The sequence below is a fragment of the Scyliorhinus torazame genome, chromosome 14, assembly GCF_047496885.1.
Source record: "Scyliorhinus torazame isolate Kashiwa2021f chromosome 14, sScyTor2.1, whole genome shotgun sequence".
In the NCBI taxonomy this organism is placed as follows: Eukaryota; Metazoa; Chordata; class Chondrichthyes; order Carcharhiniformes; family Scyliorhinidae; genus Scyliorhinus; species Scyliorhinus torazame.
Genome location: NC_092720.1, coordinates 108925640 through 108944418, shown reverse-complemented (window position 1 = coordinate 108944418; position 18779 = coordinate 108925640). Strand labels below are relative to the sequence as shown.

The 18779-nt window shown below is 46.3% G+C and overlaps 1 protein-coding gene across 2 annotated transcripts in view; it reads right to left on the bottom strand.

The window, feature by feature from the left end:
* Positions 1-935: 935 nt before the first annotated feature.
* LOC140389953 (hepatic and glial cell adhesion molecule-like) overlaps positions 936-18779 on the bottom strand; it is a 55190-nt gene continuing 37346 nt past the window's right edge. The window contains exon 6 of one of the 2 annotated variants that reach the window (XM_072474652.1): positions 936-1041. In XM_072474652.1, the coding sequence (XP_072330753.1) occupies positions 1025-1041 (17 nt within the window). In that variant the 3' untranslated portion in view covers positions 936-1024. Of the gene's footprint in view, positions 1042-10585; positions 10750-18779 lie in introns of those variants that run through there. The other variant, XM_072474648.1, reaches the window with a different exon arrangement.

The window sequence follows — 18779 nt, the reverse complement described above, 5'->3', positions numbered from 1 at the left end:
AAGCACCAAATTCAGCACTCAGTGCAAACTGCTGCACTGCTGCCTCACGGCGCCGAGGTCCCAGGTGCGATCCCGGCTCTGGGTCACTGTCCGTGTGGCGTTTGCACATTCTCCCCGTGTTTGCTTGGGTTTCGCCCCCACAACCGAAAGATGTGCAGAGTAGGTGGATTGGCCACGTTAAATTGCCCCTTAATTGGAAAAAATGAATTGGGTGCTCTAAATTTTACAAAATAATAATAAAAAGTAATGTTGACTTCTGTCTCTTTTACTAATAATAACCACAGTGTGAGTAGACCCTGTGTATTAGACAAATGATCACACAAGTATTCAGTTCAATCACAGTTTATTTATTGAACATAAGATTAGTTCTATACTTAAGAAGTCGCACGTTCCCATACATTAGAGTATAGCTATCAGTTTGAATGACCTTGACTTAACTTCCAAATGACGGGTTCGGTGCAGGGTAGATAAGGCCTTATCCGTTCCCTCATGTGTGGCGGCTGGAGGTCGGCTGGGCTGAGTGGTTGTCTTCCGGTAGATGTCGCGGGTCCTTGAACTTGGCTGGTGTTGGTAGCTGTGCTGCAGTTGGTGGTGGAGCCGGTCCAAAAGAGACTGAATGCTGGTTGCGCAGTTCTTCCTATCCTCCGATCTTTTGTGCGCTTTTCGGCGGTTCCAGGTGGGGGTCCAATGGATTGCTAGGGTTTCGATCACCCTAATCGATCCTGTCCAATTAGGGGTGGGTATCTTGATGGCTGGGCGGGTCTTTGTCGGCCATGGCCGTTAATGTCCAAGGCACGTAGGCCCTCCCAAATAAGGCAAACAGGCGCTGAGTCTGTCACTTATTGTTAGTTTCTATTTGGAGCCCATTGTCCCGGGAAGATCTTTGAGTGGTCTTTAGCAGGTGTGAGTTCCTGCATACGTCTGAGCTGTTGTTTGCAAGCTGTAGCTTGTCTGTGTCCCAAACCTGACCACAATTCCCATCATTCTTTGCGGGTGGCCATTTTAGATGGCCACAGTAACAATATTAACAAACATACACATCTGAAAATACAAAAACAATTGATGCAATGATGACCAAGGCAAATTTGTTAATATTCAGCAACAATATTTTTGTTTTCACTGCCAGTGTTGGGACACGCCTTCATTCTTTTAAATTATAATGCAGTGGAATGGGGTAGGCAGTTTTGTACGAAGGTAATTTGTCTCACTGCTCCATGCTAAAATTGCCCTTTGGTGTCCAAAGATGTGCAGGTTAGGTGGGGTTATGGGGATAGGGCAAGGGAGTGGACCTAGGTAGGATGCTCTTTCAGAGGGTCGGTGCAGACTCGATGGGCCGAATGGCCTTCTTCTGCACTGTAGGGATTCTATGATTCTATGCCCAGAGAACAGTGAGAATGGGAAATCTGGAGTGGTTGTGAATAGAATTGCTGCATTTAAGAAGAAACTAGGTTACACTGAGAGGGATAAAGGAATAATAGGAAGCAGTTAGGAATGTATACAGCATCCTGCGCTTTATTAACAAAGGCATGGAATCCAAAAGCAAGGAGGTTATGTTAAACATGTATAAGACAAGGCTTCCGGGTGCAACGATGACCAGCTGAGTCGCACGTTTCGGCACCTCCCGTTGGAACGGACTTTTGGGCTCTTATTAGGAGCCCCAACGGCAATTTTTAACGGCCAAAATCACTGTGCGGTGAAACAGAAGGGAATCCCCCCGGATATATATGGAAAAAGGAGAGGATAGCGGCCGGATGCAGTGGATCCTTTGGAGCAGCGGCAAGGAAGGGAAGCTCGAAGCAAGGTGGCGTCGGAAGGTGGCCGTTTGGTATGGGGCCCGGAGCAACAAGAGTTCCTGCGGCGCTGTGTGGAAGAGCTGAAGAAGGAGGTGTTGGCCCCGATGCTACAGGCGATTGAAGGGCTAAAGGAGGCGCAGAGGACCCAGGAGCTGGAGCTTCGGGTTGTGAAGGCAAAGGCTGCTGAAAATGAAGATGAAATACAGGGCCTGGTGGTGAAGACAATCCTGTAACTTTTCTCTCTTCCCCTCGTTGGGGGGGGGGGGAGAGTATGAGGAACTGTGGGCGCCAGTGGGAAGGAAAGGGGAAGGAGAAGGGAGCTGCGCCATTAGGGGCGGGGCGGAGTGGGAAACACGGGAGTTGCTCCCGCGCTATGGTAATTATGGCGGGAACAGGGACGCAGGAAGGAGGGGGCCTCGCACAGAGGGGGCTGAGGGCAAACGGGGAAGCCGAGGTCAGCCAGAGTTCGCTGACTTCTGGGAGAAACATGGGGGGTGTAATTACGCTAGAGGGGGATCTAGCGGGGGGGGTGGGGCGGGGAGGGAGTTAACTGGGTTGCTGCTGCTAAGGGGGAGCTGTTATGGGGCGGGGTGGTCGAGACGGGAGGGCACCGTCGGTGGGATATACGGGTACGTGGGAACCGGGTAAGGATCTGGGTTAAAAAAGGGGATGGCTAGTCGACAAGGGGGGGGGGGAGGGCGGTAAAGAGCCCCCCAACCCTGTTGATCACGTGGAACGTGAGAGGGCTGAATGGGCCGATTAAAAGGACACGGGTACTCGCACACCTAAAGATATTAAAGGCAGATGTGGTTATGCTGCAGGAGACGCACCTGAAACGGACAGCCCAGGTTAGACTACGTAAAGGATGGGTGGGAGAGGTGTTTCATTCAGGTTTAGATGCGAAGCATAGGGGGGTGGCTATTTTAGTGGGGAAACGGGTACTGTTTGAGGCAAAGACCATAGTGGCGGATAGTGGGGGTAGATATGTGATGGTGAGTGGCAGATTGCAAGGGGAGGCGGTGGTTCTGGTGAACGTATACGCCCCGAACTGGGATGATGCAAACTTCATGAGGCGTATGTTGGGGCGTATCCCGGACCTGGAGGCGGGAAAGTTGGTAATGGGGGGAGACTTCAATACGGTGCTTGATCCAGGGCTGGACCGGTCGAGGTCCAGGACCGGGAGGAGGCCGGCAGCGGCCAAGGTGCTTAAGGACTTCATGGAGCAGATGGGAGGAGTAGACCCCTGGAGATTTATTACGCCTAGGAGTAAAGAGTTCTCATTTTTCTCCCATGTTCACAAGGTATATTCACGGATAGACTTTTTTGTCCTGGGAAGGGCACTGATCCCGAAGGTGACAGGGACGGAGTATACGGCCATAGCCATCTCGGACCACGCTCCACATTGGGTAGATCTGGAGGTAGGAGAGGAAAAAGAACAGCACTCACTCTGGAGAATGGATATGGGCTTATTGGAGGATGAGGGGGTATGTCTAAGGGTGAGGGGGTGTATCGAAAGGTACTTGGAGCTTAATGACAACGGAGAGGTTCAGGTGGGAGTGGTCTGGGAGGCGTTGAAGGCGGTGGTCAGAGGGGAACTGATATCCATAAGGGCACATAAAGGGAAGCAAGAGAGTAAAGAAAGGGAGCGATTGTTGAGAGAACTTCTGAGGGTGGACAGGCAATATGCAGAGGCACCAGAGGAGGGACTGTACAGGGAAAGACAAAGGTTACATGTGGAATTTGACCTGCTGACCACAGGTAAGGCAGAGGCACAGTGGAGGAGGGCACAGGGTGTACAGTATGAGTATGGAGAGAAGGCGAGCCGGCTACTGGCCAAACAATTGATGAAGAGGGGAGCGGCGAGGGAGATAGGTGGGGTGAGAGATGAGGAGGGAGAGATGGAACGGGGAGCGGAGAGAGTGAACGGGGTGTTCAAGGCATTCTATGAGAGGTTGTATAAGGCTCAGCCCCCGGAAGGGAAGGAGGGAATGATGCATTTCCTGGATCAGCTGGAATTCCCGAAGGTGGAGGAGCAGGAGAGGACGGGACTGGGAGCACAGATTGAGGTGGAGGAGGTGATAAAGGGGAATGGGAGTATGCAGGCGGGGAAGGCCCCGGGACCGGATGGGTTCCCGGTGGAATTTTATAGGAAATATATGGACCTGCTGGCCCCGCATTTGACGAGAACCTTTAATGAGGCCAGGGAAAGGGGGAAGCTGCCCCCGACTATGTCGGAGGCGACGATATCGTTACTTTTGAAGAAGGAAAAAGACCCGCTGCAGTGTGGGTCCTACAGGCCCATTTCCCTTTTGAACGTAGATGCTAAGCTCCTGGCCAAGGTGATGGCGACGAGGATAGAGGATTGTGTCCCGGGGGTGGTCCACGAGGATCAAACTGGGTTCGTTAAGGGGAGACAGCTGAACACGAACATACGGAGGCTGCTAGGGGTGATGATGATGCTCCCACCAGAGGGGGAGGCGGAGATAGTGGTGGCGATGGGCGCCGAGAAAGCATTCGACAGAGTGGAGTGGGACTACCTGTGGGAAGTGTTGAGGAGATTTGGTTTTGGAGAAGGGTTTATCGGATGGGTACAGCTGCTATATAGGGTCCCGGTGGCAAGTGTGATCACGAACAGGCAGAGGTCTGACTACTTCCGTCTTTATAGAGGGACGAGGCAGGGGTGTCCCCTGTCTCCGTTACTGTTTGCATTGGCAATTGAGCCCCTGGCCATAGCATTGAGGGGCTCCAGGAAGTGGAGGGGAGTACTCAGGGAAGGAGAAGAACACCGGGTATCCTTGTATGCAGATGATTTATTGCTGTATGTTGCGGACCCAGTGGAGGGGATGCCTGAGATAATGCAGACACTCAGGGAGTTTGGGGAATTCTCGGGGTACAAATTGAATATGGGGAAGAGTGAGTTGTTTGTGGTGCATCCGGGGGAGCAGAGCAGGGGAATAGATGATTTACCGCTGAGGAAGGTAACAAGAGATTTCCGGTACTTAGGGATTCAGATATCCAGGGGTTGGGGAACCTTACATAGGCTAAATCTAACACGATTGGTGGAACAGATGGAGGAGGATTTTAAGAGATGGGACATGGTGCCCCTGTCACTGGTGGGTAGCGTGCAGGCGGTCAAAATGGTAGTCCTCCCGAGATTCCTTTTTGTGTTTCAGTGCCTCCCGGTGATGGTCACGAAGGCTTTTTTCAAGAAAATCGAGAAAAGTGTCATGAGTTTTGTGTGGGCTGGGAAGACCCCGAGAGTGAGGAGGGGTTTTTTGCAGCGTAGCAGGGATAGGGGGGGACTGGCACTACCGAGCTTAAGTGAGTACTATTGGGCCGCCAATATCTCAATGGTGTGAAAGTGGATGAGAGAAGGGGAGGGAGCGGCGTGGAAGAGATTGGAGATGGCGTCCTGTAAAGGAACCAGCTTACAAGCACTGGCGACGGCGCCGTTGCCGTTCTCCCCGAAGAAATACACCACAAGTCCAGTGGTGGTGGCAACACTGAAAATTTGTGGGCAGTGGAGACAGCATAGGGGAAAGACGGGAGCCTCGGTGCGGTCCCCTATAAGAAATAATCATAGGTTTGTCCCGGAGAGAATAGATGGGGGATTTAGAGCATGGCAGAGAGCTGGGATTGTGCAACTGAGGGATCTGTTCTTAGACGGGACATTTGCGAGTCTGGGAGCGCTGACGGAAAAATATGGGTTGCCCCAAGGAATGCATTTCGGTACATGCAACTGAGGGCTTTTGCGAGGCAACAGGGGAGGGAATTCCCGCAGCTTCGACGCAGGAGATTCAGGATAGAGTGATCTCAGGGACATGGGTGGGGGATGGTAGGGTGTCAGATATATACAGGGAAATGAGAGACGAGGGGGAGATCATGGTGGATGAGCTGAAGGGAAAATGGGAAGGAGAGCTGGGGGAAGAGATCGAAGAGGGGCTGTGGGCAGATGCCCTACGTAGGGTATCCTCGTGCACCAGGCTTAGCCTGATACAATTCAAGGTTTTGCACAGGGCGCATATGACCGGAGCAAGGCTCAGTAAATTTTTCGGGGTAGAGGATAGGTGTGGGAGATGCTCGAGGAGCCCAGCAAACCACACCCACATGTTTTGGTCATGCCCGGCATTGCAGGGGTTCTGGGTGGGGGTGGCGAATGTCCTTTCATAGAATCATAGATTATCATAGAATTTACAGTCGAGAAGGAGACCATTCGGCCCATCGAGTCTGCCCGGCTCTTGGAAAGAGCACCCTACACAAGGTCAATACCTCCACCCTATCCCCATAACCCAGTAACCCCACCCAACACTAAGGGCAATGTTGGACACTAAGGGCAATTTATCATAGCCAATCCACCTAACCCGCACATCTTTGGATTGTGGGAGGAAACCGGAGCACCCGGAGGAAACCCACGCACACACGGGGAGGATGTGCAAACTCCGCACAGACAGTGACCCAAGCCGGAATCAAACCTGGGACCCTGGAGCTGTGAAGCAATTGCGCTATCCACAAGGCTACCGTGCTGCCCTTTCGAAGGTGGTGGGGATCCGGGTCGAGCCAAGCTGGGGGTTGGCTATATTCGGGGTTGTAGAAGAGCCGGGAGTGCAGGAGGCGAGAGAGGCTGATGTTTTGGCCTTTGCGTCTCTAGTAGCCCGGCGAAGGATATTGCTTATGTGGAAGGAAGCCAAACCCCCGGGCGTGGAGACCTGGATAAACGACATGGCAGGGTTTATAAAACTAGAACGGATAAAGTTTGCACTGAGGGGTTCGGCTCAAGGGTTCACCAGGCGGTGGCGACCGTTCATTAACTACCTCGCAGAACGATAAAGGAAATGGGAAGGTAACAGCAGCAACCCAGGGGGAAGTGGGGGGTGGGGGGGGAGGGCTCGGGTGGGTCCTCAGGGGTGTTTTTGTATAGATATTTGTACTTGGTTATGTATTTTGGATTGCTTGATTTTATTATTTGGGAGAGCTATTATGTTTGTTATGGCAGTTGCCATTTAGTTTATATATTATTTATTTATTTGTTAAAAACGGTCACTGTTATTTATATTGTTTTATTGTTGTAAAAAGGGAAAAACCTTTGTACTGTTTTGTTTGGCCGAAAAATTTGAATAAAATATATATTTTTTAAAAAGCAGGTATAAGACTCAGCTGATGTATTGAGTCCAGTTCAGGGCACCACCACTTTAGGAAGGATGTGAAAGCATTGCAGAGGATGCAGGAAAAATCCACAGGAATGTTTCCAAGGAAGTTCCATTATGAAGATAGATCGGAGAAGTTAGGACTTGAAGAGAAGAAAGCTCAGAGGAGATTTGATAGAGATGTTCAAAATCATGAGGGAGCTGGACAGAGTAGATAGGGAGAAACTGTTCCCACTTGTGAAAGGATCAAGAATGAGAGAAAGCACCAATTTAACTTAATTAGCGAAAGAAACAAAAGTGACATGAGAAAAACCTTTTCACGCAGAGAGTGGATAAGGTCCGGAATGCAGGATTACTCAAGCATTCCAAATGGAATTGGATCCATGACCTGTCCTCCGCAGGCCACAGGAACATGTCCAGCTTTCCACCTTTTTGAATTAAACAAACGTATGGGGGTAGGTGGCAATAATTCCCTGGTGAGTTCTCCATGGCAATGCCTCCACCAATCAGAGTCAACTTGCCAACCAATCAGTTTCATCCTGGAGTATAAAATGTTGCCCATTTGAAATTGGGTATTCCTGTGTCTGACCTAGTGAGCGCAAGATGAAAAACTTTGACTGTGTCCCTTTTTTCAGCAATCCACAATCTTTTTCTTGCATTTTTGACAATTTATACATTGTGGCAGTAGTATATTGCAGGAAATACTAAAGTAAATGTTTAATTTTACCCAGCAGTTAGGTATAGATCACATTTTTGGATAGTTGATTATAAAGCAGGGTTTCCAGTCATTAGCTGCCACATGGACAAGTTCCACTGAAAAAATTGTACGAGACGATCAACAAATCGTACTTGAGGGTAGCTGCTTGGTGATCAGTAACTTGTCTAATGCAAACATATTTGTCAACACAATCCAGGAGATTTTAATGCCAAATTCATTCACATGCTGGTAAACCAGGACAAAAAATTATACAACTGTTGTGAAATCACACCATCCAAAATCATAGTAACAGTGATTTCATTGAGTCACAAATTACTGTTGGAGTGAATCTAATGTTGCCTATCATTCGTTAGACCTGTAACATATCACAGGTATCTGGAATCTTGTTTATCTGAATGCCTATTAATAATAGACTGATGTCTGATATAAACCCGTCTTTATTGTTTTGTATTATTGAGAGCTACCTGATATTTGTGAAGATAATCCAACATACAACATAAAACCACACTCAATATTAAGAGAGCTGAGTTTACAGACTTTATTTGCATTTGAATGACTTAACTGTGCTGGTACATCTTTGATCGCAATTATTTGAACTTAAAAGGAATAAAAAATATAAAACAATGGGATATTTGAGATATCTAAATATGTGCTTTGGTTGCTGGGTGTAATCCAAATGCAAGAACTGTGTAAATATTTGACATTGTTCTACTTGTTCATGGGAATGTGATATGTTTCTGGAACATACCTCTTCATTCACCTGAGGAAGGAGCAGCGCTCCGAAAGCTAGTGACATCGAAACAAACCTGTTGGACTTTAACCTGGCGTTGTAAGACTTTGTGCTGATTAGACCAGCATTCTTTGCCCATCCCTAAAATGTCCTCTAGGTGGTGGTGGTGAGCCATCTTTTTGAATTGCAGCAGTGCTGTTAGGAAGGGGTCCTAGGAATTTGAACTAATGACAGTGAAGGAACGGGGATATATTTTCGAGTCAGGATGATGTGTTGCTTGGTGAGGAACTTGCAGTTGGTGGTATTCATTTTTTTTTTAAACTTAAAATTCCCAGTTCATTTTTTTTCCAATTAAAGGGCAATTTAGCGTCACCAATCCACCTACCCTGCATATCTTTTGGGTTGTGGGGTTGAGACGCACACAGACACAGGCAGAATGTGCAAACTCCACACGGACAGTGACCCGGGGCTTGGATTGAACCCAGGTCCTCACCGCTGTGAGGCAGCAGTGCTAACCATTGCGACACCATGCTGCCCTATTTGGTAGTATTCTGATGTGTCTACTGCCCTTATTCTATTAGGTACCAAAGGTCATGGGTTTGGAAGCTGGTTGTAATATCCCGCACTGCACGGGACATATGGGGTGAGAACGATTATCTCCCTCGTGGTTGAGGAGTATGAGCTCCCCTGCTGAGGGACGGGGGAACAATTTAGCATTGTATAAAAGGTTGGCCAGTAAGCACCGACCAAAAAGAGATCTTTTTAAAAATTCAATTACGGGATGTGGGTGTCGCTGGTTATTATTGCCCATCCCTAGTTACCCTTCAGAAGACTGTGATGAGTTGCCTTCTTGAACCGCTGTAGATCTTGAGGTGTAGGTACACTCACTGTGCTGTCAGAGAGGGAGTTCCAAGATGTTGCCCGAGCGACAGTGAAGTAACAGCGGTATATTTCAAGTCGGGTGATGAGTGACTTGGAGGGCAACCTCCAGGTGGTGGGGTTCCCAGGTATCTGCTGCTCTTATCCTAGATGGTAGTGATCGTGGGTTTGGAAGGTGCTGTCTAAGGAACCTTGGTGAGTCACTGTCGCCGGGGCAACATCCTGGAACTCCCTCCCTAACAGCACAGTGGGTGCACCTACGCCTCAAGGACTGCAGCGGTTCAAGAAGAAAACTCACTTTTTGAAGGGCGACTAGGGATGGACAATAAATGCTGGTCGAACCAGCAATGCTCACATCTCGTAAATTAATTTAAAGTCCACTGAACAGTATCTTTACATTCTTCTGGATCTTAATGCTATTTTTAAATGTAACACTTACCATTTTGAGAGTATTTCAGAACTTCGCAAGGTTAAACCCAGAACTGCTATTCTCACAGGGCCCAGGAATAATAAATGGTTTATTTTACTAAAATAGATTTATTAATATTTTACTGAACAGGAGATAATAATTGAGATCACCACACTCATCCCAACTCTGACAGAGTTACCCACTTAGTCCGTTCCCCTTCCCTTTCAAATACTTATTTTTCCATCGCTTATTTTTTTTAAACTATTCTGGATTCTGCATCTACCACTGTATCTGGTGAGACATTCCACACCCTAAAAAATGAAAGTTTGCAAAATATGTCTCCCTTTATTGCGTCCATGATAAATGTATACAATTTCTGATGAGTGGAAATTGTTTTTCCTGATTTGATCAAAACTTGTCACAATTTTGACCTTGCTGCAAAATTTCTGAGCCTTCATTGTTCAAAAGAAAACAGCTCCAGGTTCTCATCTGTCTGTCTTCATAAATCAAAGCTCTCATCCCTGGCATCATCGTCGTTAATCCCTAGCGCACTCTTTATATGCCCTGGACATCTCTCCTCAAGTTAGCATACAATATGGACACACTGGGGCATTCTATGTTAAAGGTGCTGCATAAATGTATGTGTTTGTTGTTGCAGCTGTACTAGTCAGAGATATAGAGGAAGACATAGGGATATAATGGAATATATATGTTGGAACTTCATCACTGCACATTCTCAGCTGAATTCTTGTGAAGGAAACCAATAAGTAAAGGGTTGTTGTTGTACAGATCATTGTACCAATTTCACACCATTGGGATTGGCCCCGTTATAAAGGCTGACAATCACTCGGTCGCCGGTTGCGTTACTGACTGGATTTTCAGCTATGCATCTATACACATGTCGCTCCTCTTCAGTAATGCAGTCCATCACAAGAACTGTCCCATCACACATCTCATTGACAGCTTTTCCCAGTGATTCATGCCATTTGTTCCATTGGAGACAGAGCAGCTCAAAGTGATATTTGATGAACTTGCACAATCACCAAGAACCACTATCTCAGGTTGGGAAACTGGTTCTGAAATAGACAGATAATTAACCTACACAACAGAGTCACTGCACTTTAATTAATCTTATTTGTTGCCTTGTGAGACATTTCTAAGATACATGATATCCAGAATCCGAAAGCAAGCCTTTCCTTTTTGTGTGTTTTAACCAGATTAATGATAAAGTTTGAAATTCCAACATAATGGAGGTCTTGAGATTAACTAATGCATCATATTGTACTTACAGGTGATAATGGTCTTCGTGGTAAAATACCACCAAAATTATCAGATGGATTTTCCTGATGTGGGCCAGCTAAACATGCAATGATCTTGCACTGGTCAGCTTATTATTTATTCAGACCCAATTGTTGTGGTGGGGTGGGCAGGAGGTCGCTGGCCCCACTGCTATCTTATGGGGTTGAAGGTCAGGCACCTTATTTCGAGGGCACCTGGAGAGCATTCACTGTCGGCTTGGAGATCTAGAACTTGCATTCAGAAAAATGTCTAAGAGAGCAAAGCACCTGTGGCCCCATGGTTCAGCGATGTCTCCCTGTAGACTATCCTTCAGGATGGGGTTATGGAAATAGGGTGGAGGTGTGGGCTTAGGTAGGGTGCTCTTTCCAAGGACAGGTGCAGACTCGAATGGCCGAATGGCCTCCTTCTGCATTGTAAATTCTATGATTCTATGAAAGGCAGGAGGTGCTCTTTCTCTGGGATGGAGACAAGAGACTGACCACGATGGTGACCTGGATGGTGATCGTAATGAAAGGCGGCATGGTGGCACAGTGGTTAGCACAGCTGCCTTACAGCGCCAGAGTTCTGGGTTCAATTCTGGCCTCGGGTGACTGTGTGGAGTTTGCACCTTCTCCCTGTGTCTGCGTGGGTTTCCTCCGGATGCTCCGGTTTCCTCCCACAGTTCAAAGATGTGCGGGTTAGGTGGATTGACAATGCTAAATAGCCCCTTAATGTCCAAAAGGTTAGATGGGGTTACTGGTGACAGGAATAGTGTGGAGGTGTGGGATTAGGCAGGGTGCTCTTTCCAAGGGCCGGTGCAGACTCGATGGGCCAAATGGCCTCTTTCTGCACTGTAAATTCTATGATTCTATGATAGTTTAGTGGTGGGGTCTAGTACAGAGGAACCCATCAGTGTAGGAAACAAATGCATGATCTTATCCGCCCAGGTAAGTGCACCGTCTACTCACTGTGAACCGACAGTCTCATAAGGGCATCGGGCAGTCTATGTGTGTGAGTGCATTGGGATGTCACTCATCAGTTTGGGGTGCAGCACTCACCAGGTGAGACATCAGCACTGAACATGTACCAGCTAATTTATGCTCTCAATCTCAGACCAGTTACAGGGCAAATTACTTCTTAATCACTTACTGGAGACAGCTCAGCAGCTGCCATTGACAGGCTTGCTCCTGAAATGTTCATGCAAACACTCAGATCATAATCAATCCCCCTGTCTTTTGGCAGGAGTGAGCAGGAGTGTGTCTGCACTAAGGGCAAGATAGAACTCCCCAGGAAGCCAGTGTGAATGCTTCCAATCTGTGATTGCCAGATGTGCCTACTGAGTTTGAGTTGTCTTTAATTTGTGAGCCCACTTAGTCAATCACTAAATTTTCCTTTTCTCTATTCCATGTATGAGCAGGAAAAAGAGGGAAGACTGCCACCTGGACACGCCCCAGCCCCAGCCCCAAATTCACCTCTGAGGATGCCTCAGAATCATCACAGGATGAACTGTCACAGTGTTCACCTGGACCCCCAACAGCGCAGTAACACTCTAGAAAGTTGCACTCTCTAGAGTAGGCCCGGGGTCACAATCTGGTGACACAGGTCCATAGGCAGTGATAGCTGACGTCTCTGAAATCCACAGGACAGCTGGAGGCCAGGCCCCTGCTGAGCCCTGTGCAAATGATGTGCCTCTGGACCCAATCCTTCGGGACCTGTTGGAGATGCAGACATCAGGCCGAGTTACAGGGGCCATGAATAGGTCAGATTGGAATCCTGGGGTGTCCGTCCATGTTCTATCTGTTGTTGTGGCTTCTGCACGCATGTGCTTGACTATCCGCATGGAAAGTTTGGTGGCTGCCTTTGAGATTCAGGTTCAGCAGAATTCACAGCGGCTGCTGGACCTGCACTTCATCGCTCCCAGCATTCATGCAGTGTAACAGTGGCTAGGCGAGGTGGGCATGGAGCACATTGGCCTCCCTACAGCTGCACTTTCTCCTCCAGGAGTCAGAGAGGTGCCATCAGGCACCTAGAGGGGGAGGAGTACCAGCCAGGCACCCGGGGGGCTTCACCAAGGACATTCTAAGCATGTCCTCCCATTGCACCAGTCCTCTTACAGTGGCCCCATCACCTCCAGAAGGCCAGACCAAGCAGGAGACCCTTAGAAGACTAGGTCTTCTAGGTCCCTCTAGGTCTTGGGGAATTTGACGATGCACGCCAAATGTTTCACAGTCAACAAGATGTGGCAGTCAGCAGGTTGCCTCGACAGGTGTCACGGTTGTACACTCATTGTAAATATTTTGCACACTTGTAAATAAATGTCCATTCCCATTGTTTGCAATCTCCTGGATTCCATCTCGCTGCTTGTTGCTTCAAAGACTCTGGGAATTTAAGACTCCGTAATGTGAGCCACCTCTCAGAATCCAATCGGGAAGTCCCATCAATTAGGTTCTCCCACATCACACCGTAGTTGTTATCTATTCATATTTGTCCTGACGTCCTTGGCGAAGACAACTGAAAGACTGGGTGAGATTTTTGCGAGATTCGGTTACCCTGAACAACTTGTTAGCGACAATGGGCCATAGTTCATTTCGCAAGAATTCACAAAGATTCAAAAGGAGAATGGAATCCAACAGATCTGACCCGCTCCATATCACGCTGCCACAAATGGGCTGGCTGACAGGTTTGTTCGGACAATAAAACATTCATTGAAGGTAATTCATGAGCAAGGATCACAGTCGAAACGACGAAGCCAATTCCTGATGACAAACAGGAACACATTTGACAACGCAAATTTCTCCGGCATTACTCATGCTAAAATGTCAGTTACGCACAACATTTGATTTGCTGAAGTCACCTAAGACAAGATAAATTCTTGAGAACAAAGTCAGGCTTTGCAATGTGAGAACAGGGCTAAATGCCATGTTTTTCAGAAAGGTCAGGAGGTATTGGCAAAGAACTATACCACCAGTGAGAAGTGGATACCTGCCATCGTCTTAGCAAAGACAGGACCGGTCTCCTACACCGTTCAAACTAGGGAAGATGTAATGTGGAGACACGCTGATCAGCTTTTAGCAACTAGGTCAAGTTTTCCAGAGACAAAGTCAACCGAGAGTCCGCAACAAACTCTGCCAAGTGAAGACCTAGACATTCCAGAGAACCTGACAATACCAGAAACAACTGTGGAAGACTGTACCTCAGTTGAGGACGCTTTATAACCAAGTCAACCTCCGGACACTACGTCAACTCAGCTGAGAAACTACGGACGACATCCAAACTAATCCAAAAACGACAGAGGTTGCAGTCAACACGAAAACCCAGATGCCTGAGGTTCACCAACAACCACACAGACATTGGCATCCTCCAAAACATCTAACTTTATTAACTGTTGTGTTTATTAATTGTTCATATTGCAAACTTTTGACTGTTTAAAAAAAACATTTGTCCAATTAAGGAGCAATTTAGCGTAGCCAATCCATCTACCCTGCACATTTTTGGGTTGTGGGGTGAGACCCACACAGACACGTGTCTGCATGGGCTTCACCCCCACAACCCAAAGATGTGCAGGGTAGGTGGATTGGCCACGCTGAACTGCCCCATAATTGGAAAAAAAAGAATTGGGTACTCTAAATTTATTTTAAAAACTAACTATAGATGTGAGAAAGCTGTTGGCAGATAAAATACTCAACTTGTTTTCTGCTGTAATAAGCCTCAGTGAGGATTGTTTGGTGACTGTGCCAAGATTTGCTAGCTTTGCATGAATGAACAGCAATCTTGCAAAGGTTGTGTGTATAAACCTAGTTGGGTCAATGGATCAAGAGAAACATTGATGATGAAACTATTTCACAGTTCCTTTCATGATCTCAGGATGTCCCAAATCACATTACAACCAATGAAGGACTTCTGAAATGTAGTCACTGTTGGAATGTAAGAAACGTGGTAGCCAATTGTCTCACAGTAAGTCCCACAAACAGCAATGTGATAATGATCAGATGATCTGTTTTTGTGATGATGATTGAGGGATAAATATTGACCAGAACTCGTTCGTTTCCTTCCCTTTACTTCCTCAAATAGTGCCATGGGATCTTTTATATTCATCTGAAAGGGGAGACAGGGCCCTGGTGTAATGTCGCACCTGAAAGACTGCACCACTGAATGTTCTGGACCTGGCATGTTTGCCCACATTTTGATTCTTGCTCCCGAAACCGTTAAATGCCCTCAGGCTACCTGACAAGCTCCTGTGAGTCTTTCCAGAAACATGGGCACATAATCCAACATTGAGGATTTGTCTTTTTGTTTTTGAAACTTCTCTTTCATCAAAGTTAATGGATCCCGTACTTCATGGCCATAACTAATTCAAATGGGCTAAACCCAGTAGATTCGTTCAGAGAATCCCTAGTGGCAAATAGTAAAGAAATTCAATCCCTTGTCCAAATCTCTTGGACATTCGTGGCAATATGCCCTAATGATGGTTTTGAGAGTCTGATGGTAAGTCTTCAAAGAGTTTATGGATGATAGACGGTCGACTTTAGTTGCTTGATACCTAAACAACGAATTATGCCCTGGAAAATATTAGATATAAAGTTAGAACCCTGGTCAGATTGTACTGCCAAGAGTAGGCCATAGCATGTGAAGAACTACATCAACATTCGTACTGTTACCTTAGGTGTAATTGTTCCTAAAGGTATAGCTTCTCGAAATTGGGTAATCATAAGCATGACCGTAAAATTGTACTGATGTCCTGCCTTTGTTTTATTCAATGGTCCTACACAATCTACCAATACCCAATTCTTCAAACGCCAGTAAGGTTATCAAAGGTGCTGGTCTAATCACATGTTGTGGTCTCCCTATTAACTAATAGGCATGCAGGTTCTACAGAATTGCATTATATCCTTACACAGTCCTGGCCAGGAAAAATGTCTGTTGACTGATGCCTGAGTTTTCTGAATTCCCACATGTCCTGCCATTGGTATGTCATGTGCTACCCGTATATTTCCCTACAATATTTGGGCAGTACCACTATCTGATGAACAACAGTCTATTCCTTGTCTGCAGGTGTATTAGGATGTGACCACTTCCTCATCTTCAGCCTCAACTTCTGTGAGAGCTGACTGTGTTAAGCTAAGTATCTCTGGAACTGCCTCCTGGGCCTTAATTAATGAAATCCGACCAAACCCTTCCTTGGAATTATCCTCAAGGATTGTTTTGGCTATTCTACCATCCAATGATGATATGACTTCTATCTCTGGTGGGTGACTTCCTTCAGCCATTGCCCTGGTCATAAATCAAACTCCAATTACAGTTTATACAATGGAATTGAAATATAATCTCCAGTTATCCCATTCACTAACACCTTAGCTTTGATTGAACTCTCCAGAGGGAAAAACACACCCCTCTCCAGTAAGAGAGTTTGTGTAGCACCTGTGTCCCTTAAAATATTTATGGGTTTGGCTACATCACTAGATGAAAAAGGGGTGATTTGCCCCTATTTTAAAAAGCCCTACATATCTCCATCTACCTAATTTGCCATGTCTACTTCCACAGCAGTGTTTACCTCAGATCCCCTAGTTCTAGCTGGAGCTACAGTCTGCGCTGTAGTGTTCGCCATCTTTGTTCCCTTTTCAGAATCCTCCTTATGAACTTCAACAAGTCCCATGGGCATTCTTCACAAATTCCAACATGCTAAATGAATGTGTCCCACAATATTTCAATGGTAACAGCTAAGCCTTTTGAGTCTCACCTTCACCCTCAGTACCTTCCTTCCTGGTCTGAGGAGGAGATCTCGGAGCATCCCCAGCTATCCATTCCTTATCTTGGCTAAATGTCTTCCTTTCACTCTCCCACTTATAATAATTTTCAAATTGTTGGGATAATGGAACAAATTTTGTGGATCAGCACCATAATCATCGGCCATTATTGCTGCTTGTCTAGTGATCATAATCCTTTGGTCTCCAACGTGGGTTCTAATCACAGAAGGTAGTGAATTCTTAAATTCTTCCAAGAGAATGATTTCTCTCAAGGCCACATAGGTAGTTTCAACTTACAATGCCTGTCTTCACCTGCTAGAATTGTTCTGCTTAACCCTTTCAATTCAACTTCAGTCTGCCCCGGCTGTTTCCGTAATCTTTGAAACTTGTGCCTATATACCATCAGAACTCATTCGTATGCACCCACAATGGTCTTTTTTATCTCATCAAAATCCTTAGCACCCCATATGACAGGGAAGCATAAACTTCCCACACCCGCCCAACCAGTTTACTTTGCATGGGTAATGTTTACTTTTCCTTCCGCCACTCCATTTGTTACTTTCTCAAATGCCATGAAGTATGCCTCTACATTTGTTTCCTCAAATTTTGGTAGGGCATGTACATAGAAAATAGAAGCAGGAGGAGGCCATTTGGCCCCTCGGGCCTGCTCCGCCATTGATTATGTTCATGGCTGATCATCAAGTTAAATACCCTGATCTCGCCTTCCCCCATATCCTTTGATCCCTTTAGCCCCAAGAGCCATATCTAATTCCTTCTTAAAATTACACAATGTTTTTGCCTCAACTACGTTTTGTCGGAGTGAATTCTACAGATTCACCACTCTCTGGGTGAAGAAATTTCTCCTCATCTCAGTCCTAAAAGGTTTATCCTTTATCTTCAAACTATGACCCCTAGTTCTGGACTCCCCCACTATCAGAAACATTCTTTCTGAATCTACCCTGTCTAATCCTGTCAGAATTTTATAAGTTTCTATGAGATCCCTGCCCTCACTCTTCTAAACTCCAATGTATATAATCATAAATTATTTAGACTCTCCTCATATGACAGTCCAGCCATCCCAGGAATCAGCCTGGTAAACCTTCGCTGCACTCCCTCCATAGCAATAACATCCTTCCTCGGACAAGGACACCAAAACTGCACACTGTCAGCCCACCAGTTGCCAATCAACCAATCGAACTGACTCCCTCCAAGATACAAAACCTGGGAACACAGTCCTGGTGAGCAAGCCGTTTCAACCTTGAATTTTCTGCTTAAAGGCACATCCCAATTAAGGATCAGCGGACCAAAAATAAAATAAATGGGAACAAAGGAAATAGACAAGAAGGGCTCTTACAACCTCTATTTTGGAATCTCCTGATTTGCCAGCCCTTGCTGTAGACTCAGATGCCTCTTACCTGGAAGAGCCAGTTGTCAAGTTGTGCTGTTTGGGAACAATTTGAAAGCCATCTGATTGACTTACCTTCAGAACTTTGTTTTGAGTTTTCTTACTGTAACTCTCTTTGTCTGTATATAACTGTAAATAAGAGTTTTTCTGTTTTTGTATTCCAGGGATTTGTAAGAGAATTTAAGAGATAGGAATGTGGTAGCCACCCCTTTCAGGGGTGATATTTGGTGGGCTGCAAGACAGGCCCTGGGACTATGGGAGTGGAGCGCGAAAATGTCGGCCTATCAGGTGCTTAGGCATGAATCTAGCTGTTGTCATTTGGTCAGAGTTAGCCTGGGAGCCGTGGGAACAAGACCTGTCTAGTAGTTGTGCTGTCCTGTGTATATAATTCTTCTTAGTTTAATGAATCACTGTTGTGTTTGAACATCACCTTGTCGATTGCCTCGCAATATAACAGATACCAATTGCAGTGAAGCTCACCATTAATTTTCATGATTCCTGTCACCAAATCCTTCTGTGTGAATGTATAGTACAGTAAGGGTTATCTAGTACATTTTGAAATTCTTGTCTAAGATTACCACATTTAACAGTTACATGGATTGGGAGCACTATTGAGATTAATCCTGCTGTACTATTCCACGCATAACTGAAGACATCACTGATGTTGCCACATTGAAGA